This window comes from Clarias gariepinus, chromosome 2, assembly GCF_024256425.1.
Source record: "Clarias gariepinus isolate MV-2021 ecotype Netherlands chromosome 2, CGAR_prim_01v2, whole genome shotgun sequence".
Taxonomy (NCBI): Eukaryota; Metazoa; Chordata; class Actinopteri; order Siluriformes; family Clariidae; genus Clarias; species Clarias gariepinus.
In genome coordinates, this window is record NC_071101.1 from 25,153,519 (window position 1) to 25,170,720 (window position 17,202).

The 17,202-nt window shown below is 37.2% G+C and overlaps 1 protein-coding gene across 1 annotated transcript in view; it reads right to left on the reverse strand.

The window, feature by feature from the left end:
• scaper (S-phase cyclin A-associated protein in the ER) overlaps window positions 1-17,202 on the reverse strand; it is a 96,942-nt gene that overhangs the window by 78,197 nt on the left and 1,543 nt on the right. The window contains exon 2 of the mRNA XM_053489479.1: window positions 846-984. Within this exon, the coding sequence (XP_053345454.1) occupies window positions 846-984 (139 nt within the window). The remainder of the gene's footprint in view (window positions 1-845; window positions 985-17,202) is intronic.

Below are 17,202 nucleotides of genomic sequence, written 5' to 3' on the forward strand. Positions count from 1 at the left end.
AGGTGATGCTTTTCCAATCTATAACCATTACTTTGAAGTCAGTGAGATCACATTTACCTCCATGTTTATGTCTGATGTAAACATCAGCAGAAGCTGTTGGCTCGAATGTCCAGGATTTTATGTCCATGATTTACACACTATGGCGCTGCCAGATGATTGGCTGATTAGATATTTGCATTAATTAACAATTATAGAAATGTTCCGGTCCAGAAAAAGTGACTAATGAGTGTATACTATAAAATATTTTATATAAGTGAGAAAAGAGTAATTTACCTTTAAAACAAATAAATAAAAGGGGTGGTTCACACAAAACAATTAACACACCACAGCACTAACAATTTTATATATAAAATGTGTATTTTAGTAATATACAAAAGCATTAAAATAAAGACAATACTGTTTTCAGAATGTGTCATTTCAACATGAAAATTAATTATTTTTCTATTTCACTGCATTTTCTGCTGCAGTTCTCATTAACGCAACACGTCCGGCTGTGTTTGAATGTATGTTATGTTGTAAATTAAACAAATTAACATAAAAAAGAGAAAATGTATGTTCTACTAGATAGATTTTTAAATCACAGAGTTATTTTTTTGCTGAATATTTATTTATTATAATAATTTAAAAAGTATGGAACAATATGTGTATGCTTGATGTTCTCATCCTCAGCAAAAATTTTAATTTTAAAGCAATAAAGCAATGAGTATGAAAAATAGATTTTATCATCCAATCAGCAACATAATTAGTCACAATGGTATGGAACAGTTTAATTAAAATCTGTAGTGGGAGGAGTTAGTCAGTGAATGTGGAAGCATCTAACTCATGTGTTTTGCTTGAAAACAAACCATTTGTTTGTGTGAATTTGCCTTCCTCCTCCCTGTCCTCCAGAGGTACACTCCAGGCAATGAGATTGCGAGCAGCACGTCCCTCCTCCGCTACGATCTTCCTCACTTTGTCATGGCTGTTGGACCGCTGGAAAGATGCCTGAAAAACAGCAAACATTACAGCAAGGTCTAAGCCAAGTGCAATCTGCAGCATGAACATTATTTTCCCTTTCTCTTCAACACAACATTACAATGAGCAGTTTGTCTTTGTATATATAAAAAAATAATATAACACATATATACAAATATACACACACATATACACATATACAGTTAATATATATCTGTATATATACACATACACACAGTACTCATATACACTATATAAAAAAGGACAAAACGCTATCTGTAATTAATGTAATAAAATGAACTAAAATTTTTAAGTGTTTAAAGCGTTGATTTCAATTGCACAATCATAAAAATAGTATTATTAAAGCAAATGTACGCCACAGCGCCATCTGTTGAATTTTAAGATGAACTGATCATTTATTCAAGGTTCATTTTTATACAATATAAGGGTGATTTCCATTTCAATTTCAAATTAGCATCCTGTTGAACGCTTGCGATGAAACAAAGCCTATATGTTACTTAACGCTCAACCAAACACACCTGTTTTGTCCACTCTCAAAAAAGAATACAATTCTGGAGTGCAATTTAGATAGCATAAAATACAGGAAAAAAAAATATTGGGAACAACATGATTCACTAAATAAACATCATCTGGGATTTGTGTGTGTTCTGATCAAGCACAGAAAAGTTATTGTTTAAAAGTAACACAAGCATTATATGTTAACATGCAGGGATATACATGTACAGTAGATATTACTCTACATTTTAATTAACTCTATATGCATTTCTCTCTAACAGTATATAATTTCTACAGTAACAGATTATTCACCGTGACTATGGGTTCTCCAGATAAACCAGCCCTTCTGATCATAGATTTGATCAAATTGTTGTAATATAACAAATATGTATCATAACTGACATGTTGAAAAACACTTGAAGAAAAAATCTTTTCTTTAACAGTTACAAAAGAACAGTTTCAGTCTCCAGTCTCACCATTTGTAACGGCCATGAAGATTTTCTTCACAATCCCATGTTAATCTGGTGGGTTGCCATGGCAACGAGACGCCCCTCCATGCCTGTGCGACAAGCCATTTATTTATTTATTTATTTATTTATTATTTTAATCTGATTCTGTCCGATATACACTTATTTAAAATAAAAGGGGCATTTAGGTGTCTCAGGCGCCTCCCTCCGTGCTTAATTCGGACTTGAATCTGACAGCTGTGGTAATAAAAACAAAGAAACACACACAAACAAACTAAAGGGACGTAGAAATGAATGGACAACAGTGGGCGACGTCATCATCAACTTGTGTGTCATAGTGTGAGCGGGTCATAATAGTTCCTCGCCGATTGTAACGGAAGGCAGCGTCATTTTATTTATTTTTGTATTTTTTTAACGAGAAAAACAGGACCTAAAAAAATTAAATATAATATAATATTAATATAACAGTAGGCAGCGCATACGGCAGCCAGAAATAAGGGCTGGCGAAACATTGGAGCAGTATGAGGAGTGGCAGCGAGTTGACCATACACCTCATTCTCAGGTAATGGTAGCACACAGGAGGCAGGATCTGCATGCTGGGTGAGCCGCGGGTAACCTCTAGTATTGATATACTGTTCTGTTTGTATTCGTTTGTACAAATTGTAATAAATCAAATTTGCGAAATATCACTAGAGCTTTTAACCCTAACACTGTCAGAGAAAATGTCATGTCATTTCTTTAAAAAAGTGTGTAGTTCCTACTGTATTTGTTCTGTTATATCCCCAATAATTTACTTAAAGAGGAAATGGGCCTGAGCTCTTATGAGTTAAAATGTACTCCTGATTATAATAGCAATAAAAATATTGTCAGTTCTGTTCGCTGCAGTTTTCTATTGAGCATGGTGCGTTCAGAGTTGTTAAAAAAAGAATAAAAAGATGTTAGAAATTAGTTCAGATCATAGTTGGCACAAACTCTAAAGTTTATTTAAGCTTTATTCTGTGAAACATTTAATTACGTATATTTTATCTTTTTATTTACATGTTGTTCATTTGTTATTTTATTTTTTTAAAAAGGATTTCTACTTTGAAGTAACAGGCAGCTTTGACAGTAATTGGTGTGCAATAAATACACCATATTAATATTCTCCTTGTTTTACTTGACCTTCACAGGGAAATTACCAACCTTAAAGTCATATTTTGTTCTAATCACTTTTATATTCAATTAGTTTCATAAAAAGCTCTCTATCTACCAGCTGATCTTCGTTCCCACTGTCACCTATGGTCATGAGTGTTGGGTCATAACAGAAAAGACAAGATCGCGAATACGACTGGCTGAAATGGGTTTTTCTTAAAAGTGTAGCTAACATTTCTCTTAGAGATAAAATGAGCAGCTCAGTCATCCGTGTGAAACCGATGCTCCTACATGTGGAAAGGAGTCAGTTGAGTTTGTTTAAGGGTCTAGTAAAGATGTCACCAGGACGCCTCCCTAGAGAGGTGTTCTTGGCACATCCAGCTGGAAGGATGCCACGGGGCAGACCAAGGGGTAGATAGAGAGAGAATCTCCCCACTGGCCTGGGAACGCCTCGGGATCCCCCAGTCAGACTTAGCTGAGGTGGCTGGGGAAAGCAAAGTTTGGGGTTCCATGCTGAAAGTTAAAGATGAATGGATGGAGGGATGGCTATTTTCACAAAAAGGTTTTTGTTGGGTTTTGTAATTGCTTAATAACAATTTTTCAAAAAGTAGCAGGATATGAGACTAAAATGGCTTAGAAAAGAAGTTATTTTTCACAAACAAAATCTGTCTTGTGGGAGAAGATTACACGATACCCCACAAGAGGGAGTGCTGTTGTGCTTCAATATCAGCACAGCTGTGATGCATTATATAGGCATGTGGAAAATAAGAATATTTCTTGCAAGAACAGTATTGTCTACTCCATTTGTAAAACCTATCAAGCACCATAATGAAAAAATGCGCTCATGAAGACCATCCCAGGAAAGAGTTTATATACAGACAGTCAGAAAAAAAAATTATACACACTTTAGGGAAAAATCTTGTATAAATATTTTAAATACTAAATTTACTAATATCGGTTATATATAATGTAAATATGAGCCATAACAATATATCGCCCCTGCCCCTTGTGCCGCTCTGGTATCTTGGGGTACGACTCCACAAGACCTCTGGGAGTGTGCTACTGTGTCTGCCACAGGAGAACATTAGTGGCAAGCATCTGCCAACCTGCAAAACCCCCAACCTTACATCACACATCACATGTAAAGCTCCCTACACCATTAGGACACTGCGATCCTGTTTGAAACCACTGCTCTGAGATTGACAGTATCGCAGTGTGCTAATGGTGTGTATCTGTATACTATACCACACTTCAATGGGTGACTAATGCGCACAGATGAGGTGATGAATAATTCATGCTGTCCCGTTGATGATCGCTAAATTAACTATAATCGTGTAACATTCATGCCAATAAAGTGCTCAGCTTAGAACACTGTTCATTTCAGCTACCATGTGTGTGTGGGAGGATGGCTTTCACTGAGCTCTGCACAGGCCAAGGGAGACACCCGAGTGTTTTCCGTTTCACAATAACACCTACAAATAGAAAACACTCATAACAAAGCCTGTCAGGACTGTCTCACGATCACGCAGAGGACATTTTCACAGGTTTCCTGCATGAGAAAACATTTAATTTTTAATTAGGGAGAAATCTTCTCAGCACTGGCACACAGTGTGGGCTTTAAAATTACATAATCCATCTACTTTACACCTTTTCTATATGACAACGAAAGTGTTTTAGTTCTACTGGTACAATTCTCTCTCCATCGCCTCTCTCAGTTTCTTGTCATCGTCTCTCAGTATTGGTCAAGAATCCACGAATGCACGACAACAGATGATCTGTTTTGCACTCCATAAGTGTGAAGTCTCACTCGGAGAAGCCAGTCATTTTGTTGATGGTACTTTTAGTATTCAGCATCAGTAATGCAGCCCACTAACTCCCATGCGGGCAAAGCAAACGAAACAATTAGAACTTGGCTGATTTTTATATAATACATTCAAGGTCCTCATTACTGATTTTATTGAACTAGAGCTGCACAATTAATTGTACAAACATCTAAATCACAATATAGACCTGTGCAATTATTCAATCGCAGAAGCCTGCAATTTATTGCGGGTAATTATATTCATAGTTGGGAATTTATGAAGAGTTTATCAATAATTTAATTAACAACGATTTTTTTTCAATGTTGAGGTGAAAATAAATATTCCCAAACATATCGTTAATGATCTTTTATTTGGTTTTAGCCTAGATAAATACTTTTGAATACAAAATGGTAGATTTAATTGTTACATATCCCATTTCAAATCCCAATTTGTCAAAATAATCCCAATGTGATCAAAAAATATATATATATTTAAATTTATTAAATAATTACTACTGTATTTAACACATAAAAAGTTGAATGATTCAATGTCAAAAATCATTTTTGCTTCCAAATGTTTAATTTCAACTACATTTTTCTGTTTACTTATATAAATATTTTTATAGGCATTAAATATTGAACCCCCTCAAAAGCCCAAACAGGTTAAATATGGCTTCACTGCAGGTACTTACTAAGCCAACATTACTGTCATAATACACATAACATTAAATAATCTATTCAAGTATTGCAATAATGCAAGTATGCATGATTATTAAACAATAAAAGGTGATAGGAAGCCTCCCAAGCTAATTATATTCCACTAAATAATAATAATAATAATAATAATAGTAGTAATATAAGGCATTATTAATTAATAATTATTATTATTAATATTTATTTATTTTGATAATAATTCTAAAAAATGCATTATTCCTTTTATTCCTTATATATTTCAAACTGTTTCTAATTATATTTCATGCTGTGGAAATAGTGCTGCAAGTTCTGCACATTTTTGATACTTAAACATGTTAGAAATCAATAATCAATTAATCATTGCTGGCACTTTGTTTCTTAGTTAAACTTTATTTAAACAGATCTAATCACGCCAAATAAGTTATGTGCAAAATTAAAAAAAACAAAACAATAAAACAACAATAAAGCTGTTGCGAATACAGTGCTGCTCATCTCTCCATGCCCTCAATTAAATACGAGACCACTAACAATACAATGTCTGATCCTGCACATCACCTGTACCGCCCTCTTGTGGTGTTATTAGATATGCAAGCAAAACAAATATTATTGGTTAATTCCTTTTTCCTCATTGTTTCAATTCTTAACTGCGATCACTGAGTAATCATTAACATCCCCATGTGGAACGTTTGTGAGACAGGGTACGATCAGGAAGAAACTCTAATTACTGCATTAAATATTCAGAAAATAAAGATTATCCATTTTATCAGTTCCTGTTATCACATCCGCTACACTATTTTTGCAATCCCTATCTTGGATATATGACTAGATAAATAAATGATAAACAAATAAACATGTTTCAATTAATAAAATAATGATTTATTTATATTTTTAAATACAACTGTATTGCTGACAGTGTTGCAAGTGTCAGCAGTTTTTTTTTTTAGCAAACCTAGATACAGTGCCGTAAAACTTTTTTTAAGTTTCATGTTTGTCACACTTAAATAATTGTTAATAACAACCTGAGGAAACACAAAAATGCAGTTGGTCAATGATTCCAATTTATTAAGGGAAAAAAAGACTGTCCAAACATGCCTGGGCCGATGTGAAAAAGTAATTGCCCCTAAACCTGGCACTGGTTGTGTTATCCTTGGCAGCAACAACTGCAATCAAGCCATTGTGATAATTGACAATGAGTCTTTCACATCGCTGGGAAGGAATTGTGCACTGCTCTTCTTTTCCGAAATGTATTAATTTAACCACATTGGAGGGTTTAAGCAGGAACGACCTGGTTAAGGTCATCTCTATCGGATTCATGTCCTGACTTTGACTTTGTCGCACCAAAGCTTGAGGTCATAAACAGGTGGCTGGACATTTCTCCCTCGGGATTTTCTGCTAGAGCGCAGAATTAATGGTTCCATAAGTATGCCAAGGTGTCCAGATCCTGAAGCTGCAAATCATCCCCAGACCATCACACTACCACCCCCATGTTTGACTGTTGGTATGATGGGTATGATGTTCTTTTGATGAAACACTGTGTTAGTTTTTACGCCAAATGTAACAGGAAACAAACCTTTCAAAAAGTCATCTCTTCATTCTACAGAATATTTGGTGAAAGTCTCAGAGATAATTATAATATTTTTTAGTCAAATGTAAGACGAGCCTTTTTGGTCGGCAGTGGCTTCTACCTTGGAACTCTCTCATGGATGCCATTTTTTTTGCCCAGGCTCTTTGTTATTGTTGGATTGTAAACGCTGACCTTAGCTGAGGCAAGTAAGGCCTGCAGTTCTTTATGTTGTTCCAGGTTCTTTTATCAGCTCCAGAAAGAGTCGTTGTCCTGCTCTTGGAGTAATTTTGGTAGGCCGGCCATTCCTGGAAAGGTTCACCACTGTTCCCAACATTGGTAACCAATGGCTCTCCCCGTGGTTTGCTGGCACCCCAAAGCATTAGAAATGACTTGGTAACCCTTTCCTGACTGATACATGTCAATTACTTTTTTATCTGTCCTTGAATTTCTTTAGATTTTTTAGCATGCTTGATTTTGTCAGACAGATTGTATCCTCCTAACACACAGTACGACTTGTCCTCAGCTTGCTCATCAGGGACTATCTTATCATTTTGATTCATACACATTCGCATTTCATACAAACTTCAATAATTCTTTTGATTGTGTAAAGCTGCTTTGTGACAATAACAATTTTTCAAAACGCTATATAATAAAATCTAATTGAATTGAAATAAATGTTAAAGTGATTTATGTCCATGATTTAGAAAGGGGGCAATTACTTTTCACATAATGCCAGGTATGGATAGCTTTTTCCCTTAATGATTAAAATTATCATTTAAAAACTGCATTTTGTACTTACTCAGATTATCTTTGTGTAATATTAAAATCTGTTTAATGGTCTAAATCATTTAACGGTGGCAAATTCTTTTTCCCGGCACTGTATCACGATGCAGATCATGTACCACAGAAATGTCTTACAGTATCGTATGTTGTCTTACAGTAATGTCATTGTCAAAATCACCCAGCCCTACAGAACATGATAAATCACAGACATCAATAAACAAGCAATAAATGTTTAACATTCAATAAACTTTGTCACATAAAACTTTTCTTCTATTTTTGTCTATTAGGATAAAAGGGGCGCATCAATATAAACATGACTGCAAAACACTACTGTCAGAGGCATGCTGTTCTAGAAAACTAATCAACACATATTAATTAATCTGATTTACGAGCTAAACAGGGCTGTAATACAAAGTTGCGAATACTGCAGGCTGAAAAGTGACTCATCTACTGTACGATCTTTGATGTGGTGACTGTATCACATATTCATCATTCTACCTCTAATAAGCTTTACATAACACAGCATTATGCTGGACTTATTTCTCATTGTCCTCTTTAAAGCCTCTGGCAAATCTGCTAAATATCCTCCTTAATATCACATCCTGAGCTGAAATTGCAAACACGTACAGTACACTGCTTGTATCCGTTAAAGAAAAATCTGTACTTGCTCCCAGGTTCATTAGGTTTCACACGGCAGGAACAGCACAGGGTCGCCGGCCTGCTACAATCTGGATGTCCCCGGGCTTTTATATGCACAACTGACCTACTTTAGAGCAGCAAAGCACCATCTTTATTCACACGGATTTGCTTTCACTCCATCCTCTTAGAGCAAAGCAACCAAAGCAAACAAAGATGTTAATGATTTGTAAATGCACAGGAAGTGTGCTTAGAAGGGGGCATGTAACGCTGCCAGGACGCCGATCAACAGCAAATATTTAGCCATGGTTTCCTGGGATTTGGCAGATTTTACAAGGCAGCTGCTAGGACAGCAGGATAATGGCTAAAATGGCTAAAATATTCATGATTATTTTGTTCATTTTATTTTAAATAATCAGAAAACATGCTTTTCTTTTATATTGTAGAAAGTATTATACACTTATATACTTTAAACTAATAAAGGTGCTCTGTAGTTACATCGGGTAAACAGATGAATGAATTATTTAATCTCAAGGATCATATTTTAATTTCTTTGTGATATTATATTGTATTACATTATATAAAATTAACCTATATAAAGCATAAACCTTGAAATAATTGTCGGTAAACCTGACCTTCTTTTTTTTTTTTTTTATTCTATGGTGCCATAACAAGTGTCATACGAGTCTCCACACACAAGGGGAAAATATATATATACTTTTTAGCAAAATGTTACTTCATTTATAAACTATTCTCCATATGATTGCTATTTCTTGGTAAACACACAGACAGTCAGCTCTCACACTTATGATTAAATGTTATGAATTATAAATTGCACATCAAATATATACCTTTAAATGCTTTGTGTGCTGTACGTTTCCCTCTGGTACACTGCAGCCTTCACAAGCTCCTACAGGTGAAAATCAAGTACGCTCAGATCTGGAGGTATCTGACAGAAGCAGGAAGAACCATACGTCTGGAGACCTGTAGGACACGCTGTACTCCTACTGAATATAAACTTTCCTATTTAAAAAGTATATGGTTCAGAAGTGTGTCAGTTTCGATTCCAGCTGGGTCTGATTTCTGAGTTCAGCTTCACATCTGTATCATAGCTGTCCAATTAACGGTTATGCTTTATGCCAAACACTCCCAAACTTAGGGCCGTGAGACATCTTGAAATCTGAAAATCTTCTGCGGTCCATACAAATTTTCAATCACAATTCAAGTCAACAGACGAGACTTAACTTATTAACTAAATAATTATGGGTAATTTAAATCGCACTGCTTTGTTCAATCTGTTCTGATTAAGTATTTACACTTGAAAAAGATAACCAGAATTATTACTCCCTCACTCACTCATCATCTACAGTATATTGTTTAATCCTATATAAACAGTTGCGGAGGAAGACTTAGGGAAGGAGAGGCAGGAGGAGAGTCAGTGGACTTGGGGCAGGTGGCAGGGTACACCCTGGACAGGGTGCCAATCTATCATAGGGCACACACACACACATACTCTCACTGTGGGGAATTTGGGAACACCCATTAGCCTAATCTGCATGTCTTTGGACTTTGGGAGAAAAGTGGAGTACCTGGAGGAAACCCACATAGCACAGGGAGAAGATGCAAACCCCATGCACACAGAGGCAGGAATCGAACCTAACCGGAAATCGAACCTGGACTCTGGAGGTGCAAGGCGACAGTGCTAACCACTACAACCACCGTGCAGCCCCATAATTATTATTTCTTTATAATTTCTTAATTATTATTATTTTTTTAAATTTTTATACAACTACAGTATTATAAATATTTTCTTATGGCCCATCTGCAGTACTTTCATTGCTCACACTTGAGGAAACACTGCTTTATGCTTTTTTTAGAAGCTTTTTTTGATTACCAGTAAATATCAGCAGATAATATTCATTATAAACTGGATCACTTCACTGTTAAAAATCTTTCAACTGAAATTCACCTACACGTGGTCCAAAACTTTTGTACAGAAATGGATAAGGTAACTTACTTGAGACAACCAATAATCTCTTTCAGTCAAATAAGAAAAATGAAAACAAGAGATTATAGATGATAATCATTATAATTATGTTGAAAGTAATTAGGATTAATTTTTTTTGTTTGTTTGTTTGTTTGACTCTCCTTCACTGGCGAGTGCTTAGGCACATTCACACATTGACATTTGACATTTACAGCATTTGGCTGTAATCAAGGGCCAAACAGTGGCAACATGGTTGTACTGGAGTTTAATCCCAGGTCCTTCCGATCAATAGTCCAATTTATTAACCACTGAGCTTCCCCTTTAAGATGTGCATGCTTAAAAAGCAACATTAGATAGTAAAAATGACGGCCATATTAGAAGAGCGATTTTTTTAAAGGAGTGTATCCAAAATTTAGTGTTATTATTATGGTACAACAAACTAAAAATCCACAACTACCCCTGCCAGTAACATAACACTCTCTCTTAGGGTGGAAATATACTTGATTGTAATACTGATAATGTCTACCTCACGTATCCAGTGTTCATTTTTGCGTAGCTTGTGCACGTGCTCAGAAATGAAAATGCCGTGCCCACAAGATGGACAGTAGGGGCAGTGCAGTCAGCCGGCACATCAAAACGGCGGAATGTTTCAAATCCTCAAGATTCAATTATTTGTCACATGTACCTTACAGCACAGTTTGTTCCTCATATTCTAGTTAGGAAGCTGAGGTTACTATACTATACTATACTATATATGGAGCAGACAGCATTAAGAGCCTGGCTCAAGGGTGCAACGGGGGCAACTTGGTGGTGCTAGGGCTTGAACCCCCCCCGAGCTTACGATCAGTAACCCAGAGCCTTAACAATCTGAACGGTCACTGCTCTACTTTGCTGTACCACTTGCAAATATGCATTTCAAAACAGAAGCTATCCTTCAGTACCATGCGTAGTTTAAAGCTAAGAACATGAACAAATTCGCTCGCGATGTTACTGGTTGATGATACAAACACATGGTTTAACAGCAAGTACTTTTCCTCTCTTAGGGCTCAAACTTTTGACATTTTATTTTTACTTACAATTTTCCTTTACAATTATCACGCAGGCAAGATTATAAAGATTAAAGTCTTATTGTGACAAATTATGTTTTGCACGTCTATTTGCTTTATAGCGGCACACTTTCCTCACCCACTAAAAGCCTGAACTCACTCTAGGCCAGGCTGTGATGTTTCTCTTATTTTTTACATTAACTAATTTTTTGTTAAGATGAATTCCATTTAAATAAATTGTTCTGAATAAATGAACAATGTTTCCAAAGCTAATGAATAATCATGATCACGATACTGACCAAAATAATTATGATTATGACTTGATTAAGCAGCCGTACTCTCATTAAACCTGAAATGACAGAAGTACTTGTTCCCTATCGGCTATCGATTCTGGATGCTTATACCAACAGCTTATTCCAATTCTTTACAACTGTAGCTTGCAAACAGTTAATCAATACCGCACAAGCCTAGTTATCACTATTGCAATATGATTCATCATGCTGTTATTTTTCTTACTTGCACTATTCCAGCCAGTTACGTTACATAATCATTCAGTTGCAGTTGATCAAACTGTTCCGAGCAGCTGCCTAAAACAATTACTTGCCATGAAACGATCAAAATAATCATAGTGTTATTCTTGCATGTGCGTTTCGCATTTTTACAGGCTCAAGTTCTCCTTTATAATATAAAGTGACACCCACAAGGAAGTGGGTGCCACTGTCTGAGATCGTCTCTGCACAAGCACAGTACACAGAAAGGCAGTCAGCTGAATGGTCACATAGGCAGAGGATAAGGTTTCGCGTCTATAAGCAGGTCTAGGCACAGAGGCATGCAGAGTGGGACAGAAGGAGAAAAGGACAGAGAGAAACAAGATCTGAAGGTACATACAGAGTAGAAGTAGAGTCTGTAAGCAGGTTCTTTATCCTCATTCGGCACTGACATACTTTTGCCGCAAACTTCATGCGACCTGCTTGCCCCTAGCTGGCATGGTAGCCGCCGCACACGCAGGGTGACATCGTCATTTGACAGCAGGACCGAAATAACCTCTTGGCCGGCTGGGTCGGCTCCCCCACCAATCAGGGCAGTAGAGGGTACTGCATGCTCCCGTGCTAATCAGAGATGAGCCTATAAATACTGCACTTTTACCCCGCTGAGCGCGCGCTGTCCCCGCCAGACCAACGCCGCAGACGTTTCTGCTGCAAACTGCCTCTCTGCCGTCATCTGCTGTTCTGTTACATTATCTCCCCCCCTCTCTCTCACACACTCACACGGTCTCTCTTTCTCTACTGCACAGTGCCTGTTCAAACAGCAGAAAAACAGAAAGCTTGCTCACACTCTTACTCTCACTCTCTGCGCTCAGTCATGTGTACATGACACACCGGCCCACTCACTGCTGGAGGACACAGTCTGTGCTGTCTCACACACAAACACACATACATACACACGCACACATACACACGCACACAGACTCCGCATTTAATTGGACACATGACCAGTGCTGGACAGGGGCATGTAAACAAAGCCATGCTGATACCAGCTGAGCCACAGCGACACCACTGGAGGGAGGAAGGCGGGAAATAGATGAGTGTAAAATTAAAGATTTTTTTTTAACAACTAAAATGATAAAAATCACACCTGCATGGAGGAACACAAAACTACTGCATTCCAGCATTAAGTAATTATTAAAAATATTATTATTACAGCATGAGCATACTAAAGGCATAAACAGGTTGGACCGGTTATTTGGGACGTCAGTTTGCTTGTCCATCATTTATAGTGATATCAGATGTTTACTTTCCACGAGGCATCTACTGTATGTTAGATGACGAGATCTGCGTTTTTTGTCACTAGGAGAGCTACACTGTGCTGACTGTGATTCTAGTACAACGTCCGGTGGTGATTTCCCTTTATTAAGCTCATTAAATCCCTCAGCGCTTAAACAACTTCCGTACCACCCGAGCTCTTCTTTACTGAGCAAATTTATTTACATTTATTTATTAATCCACCTACCACGTGTCACCTACCCACGTTCATGTGGCAGCAATGTAAATCAATCATGAAGGTACTGGGGAAAAAAGCTTTAAATCCAAAATAAGAATGAAGAAAAACTGTGATCTCTGTGACTGTGAATTTCAAAATCATGATTGGACTGGCTGCTTTTAATGGCCAAAACATGTTAAAATGGCTCAGAACAAGGTCAGGGCCCATATTTACTAAGCGTCTCAAAGTAGGAAATGTACTCCTTAGTGGTCAAAAATTCTCAGAGTGCTGCCAGGTTGGTCCTACTTTCAGGAGTAGGAGTAAGAGCTATTATCTAAATTTCTAAAATAGGAAATCACTCCTATCTCCACCAAAATGTAGGAGAGCTCCGGAGGCGTCCTAACTGGTTAGGACCAGTGAGGAAATGGCATTCAGGCAGAGACGAGTGCAGAGAAGAGACGTTTTAGTGACCCAGAGCTCATATAAGAGACTTGGATAAAAATTGAATCTTTTTTTTTTTTTTATCGCGTCCATTAATAAACACGCTGTATTCTGTCTCCGCAAGGTACTGATACTGTACTGTTTTTTAGTAACACTGGAAATGCAGCTTTAAAATAGTGACATGGTCAACAGATTCAGAAATAATAAATTAAACTTAGCTATTGCTAATTAAACTTAGTCTCTAAAGCACCACAGATCATGCACAGATTCATACATTTCCTCACCACGCAGCGTGAAATCATCAATCCCTTCATTAACACAGCGTACCCCCGTGTTTCACACTCTTCTGGGGTTTGTGCCTGCAAACTGACAGGTGGCACTGATGCTTTCACGAATTGCCTTCCAGTCACTGTTTAGAGTAAGGATAGGACAGAATTTTGCTATTATTATTTCTTTACATTTACTCCCTCCTCCGCAAGCAAAATGCTCTTATCCTCTGTCCAGTTTAACTTTCTTTTCAAAATCATTTTGATCGGATTGTGACAGTCCTACACAGCTTTATTATAGGGCATTTAAACAGTTGTGATTGGAGCAGCCTGATTCAGATATCGTCATGAGCCGCATCACACATATATACGTTTTTGTCAATGTGCATAAAGCTTTCACACAACTAAAGCTGATTATTTGTGCAGCCTAACATGCGTGTCTAGTACAACTCAGTGTCATAAAAAGTGACATAACATGCCTTCCTTGGCGCAGTCCAACTCCTCGCTTAGGGGAAAAAAGTTCAGAGTAGGACTCTTTATAAAGAACTTTTATATCTGACTCTGAGCTAGGGATATTTTCAGTCTTAAATGAACTTTGAGCCCGATTCATAGGAGTGATTCTGCGACACTTAATCGATACGGGCCGAGGTCAATAACTCCCAGCTGAGTTCCTGTAATGTGCAAGTGGTCCCGCAGAATGCCTATGGGGATCAAACTAGGCCATTTCTCCATTAAAGGAAAGAGACATTAAAGGATTTCCTGGAAGGCCAGCAGTTCAGATGCGAAGCAGGCAGTCCGATTACGGTTCCAGCATGCCGAGAACACTTTCTACCTTGATGTAACCCAGGCACTAGTGAAACATTGGGATAAGTGCATTAGTGTAGCAGGGGATTAATAGCTATATAGAAAATTGAAGGTAGATTTCACTTTTATCACTGTGTTTTGTTATTCTGCACATTCAAAAGTCAATCAAAATGAATGTTGTTTGAGTGTACAGAAGTGCTCAAACATAACTGTAGTTCATTAAAATGAAAGCACATTAATAATAATAATAATAATAATAATAAGTTGGCTTTTGGGGACCCTCTTGACCGTTTCTCAGACTAATGTTTTCCTATTCCAATTATTGGGTTACGTGGAAAGTCTTACCTTGGCAGAGTCATGGTTGTGCCATATTTCTCCCACTTTTATAAACAGTTCTCTGGGAGATATTTGCGATAATTTTAAAACCAAATCCTGATTGATTTTTCTTACTTATTATAATTAGATGTTTTTTAATTGTTTTATTCCTTACGTTTTTCCGTGGACATAGGTTTTAAATAGGTTTCCATGTAATGTGAGGTGAACACTTAAGCAGTTACATCTTTTTTATGTAGATTCATCACATGTAATTCCAATTCAGTTCACTTCCACAAAAAGTGTTGCCAACTGTGGTGACCTTTTCATGAAAATGAAAAACTTTTTGAGATGTTAGCAACTGTTCTGCATTCAATACAACCCTTGCACTCCTTAGTTAATCGCTTTAGACTCTGCAGCGTGATATTTAAAAGTGAGTTATTCCACCTGTACCCGTTTCCTTCATGTTTATTTTCCAAGCACTACTACCAATACATCTTCTGTTGTAAGTTCTTGCTAAAAATCTATATCTAGTTTAAAAATACAAAGATAGTTAGTTTTTAGTGTCATTCTAAAAGGGTCTTTTTTAATAAGAAACAGGCTGTAATCGATCATTTTCTACTCAGAGAAAACAGCATTCTATCAGTCTTCCTAAAAACTTTCAAGTAATGTTTGTATAATATGCAAACTATCATGACAACTCACCAAATGTGCAAATTAGTCCATGATGTTATCCAGCAATGACTCTCTAGCTAGTTTTTAAACATACATTACCTACAAGACAGGCCTACCTGATTTCTACCAGGAGCAGATCTCTGGCATTGCATCAAATATTCAATTTCACTGCACAGTGAAGTTCGCTATTTTTCGCAAATCCCAGTTTACTGGCAGTAGGCTATTGTAGAGTCCACCATAGAGCAGACAGAGTTAAGAGCCTTGCTCAAGGACCCAACAGCGGCACCCTAGCAAAGTTGGGCTTGAATCGCCGACCTTCCGTCTTAATACACTGAGCCAGCACCACCTCCAAAACAGAGAACTTTCTGACCCGACCTGATTAGAACACACAACCTTTTGATCTGGATTCAGATGTGCTACTGTTGCACCCTGAGGTCCTACTGTTTTCTGTCATCCTCCATTTTCTTTATGCTACAATGAAATCATTTCAGTCGTTGAGTGCCTTGACTCGACAGTTGGCCTGTAATAAATATTCCTGAGAGAAGCCCTAACCAGACTCAACTCAAGGGTGTTTTAGAGGCCTTGTTTAAAGGGTTGAATATTTTAACCAAATCAGCAGGTTTATCCAAATTAGTATCTTACTGTAACATAAACACACCCCTGAGATTTTATTCATTCATTTATCCACTTATTTCTTTCACATTATGTTCATTTATTAATTCATTTCACTTAGGCTAATTACATTATGTTTTGATCTGTAGTGTTGTTTGTGTGGCTGTTTAAAGTTATAAAAAAAAGTTACCTGGCCGGTATTTTTATTTTTTATTTTTTTGAATAGGAAACGTCTCACAAGTGGCAAAAATGAGGTCAACTTTAGCGAAATGAGGTCAACTGTAGCAAAGCAGCACAGAAAGCCACTTCTGTGAATGCACCGCGGGGCACCTGGTGAAATCACAGCTAATATCTAGAATGTGAGCGATCGACCCCAGCGACTTTGTGGCAGCTGTAACGCGTCACTTTTAAGAGAGATGGAGGGATGGATGAACTGCGAGGCAAGTGTCCCTGACACACACTGGAAGCCGAGTGTTTTCGACACACTAGTGTACCTGGCAAACTACAAGGCAGGGCCTGTATTAACTAAACGGC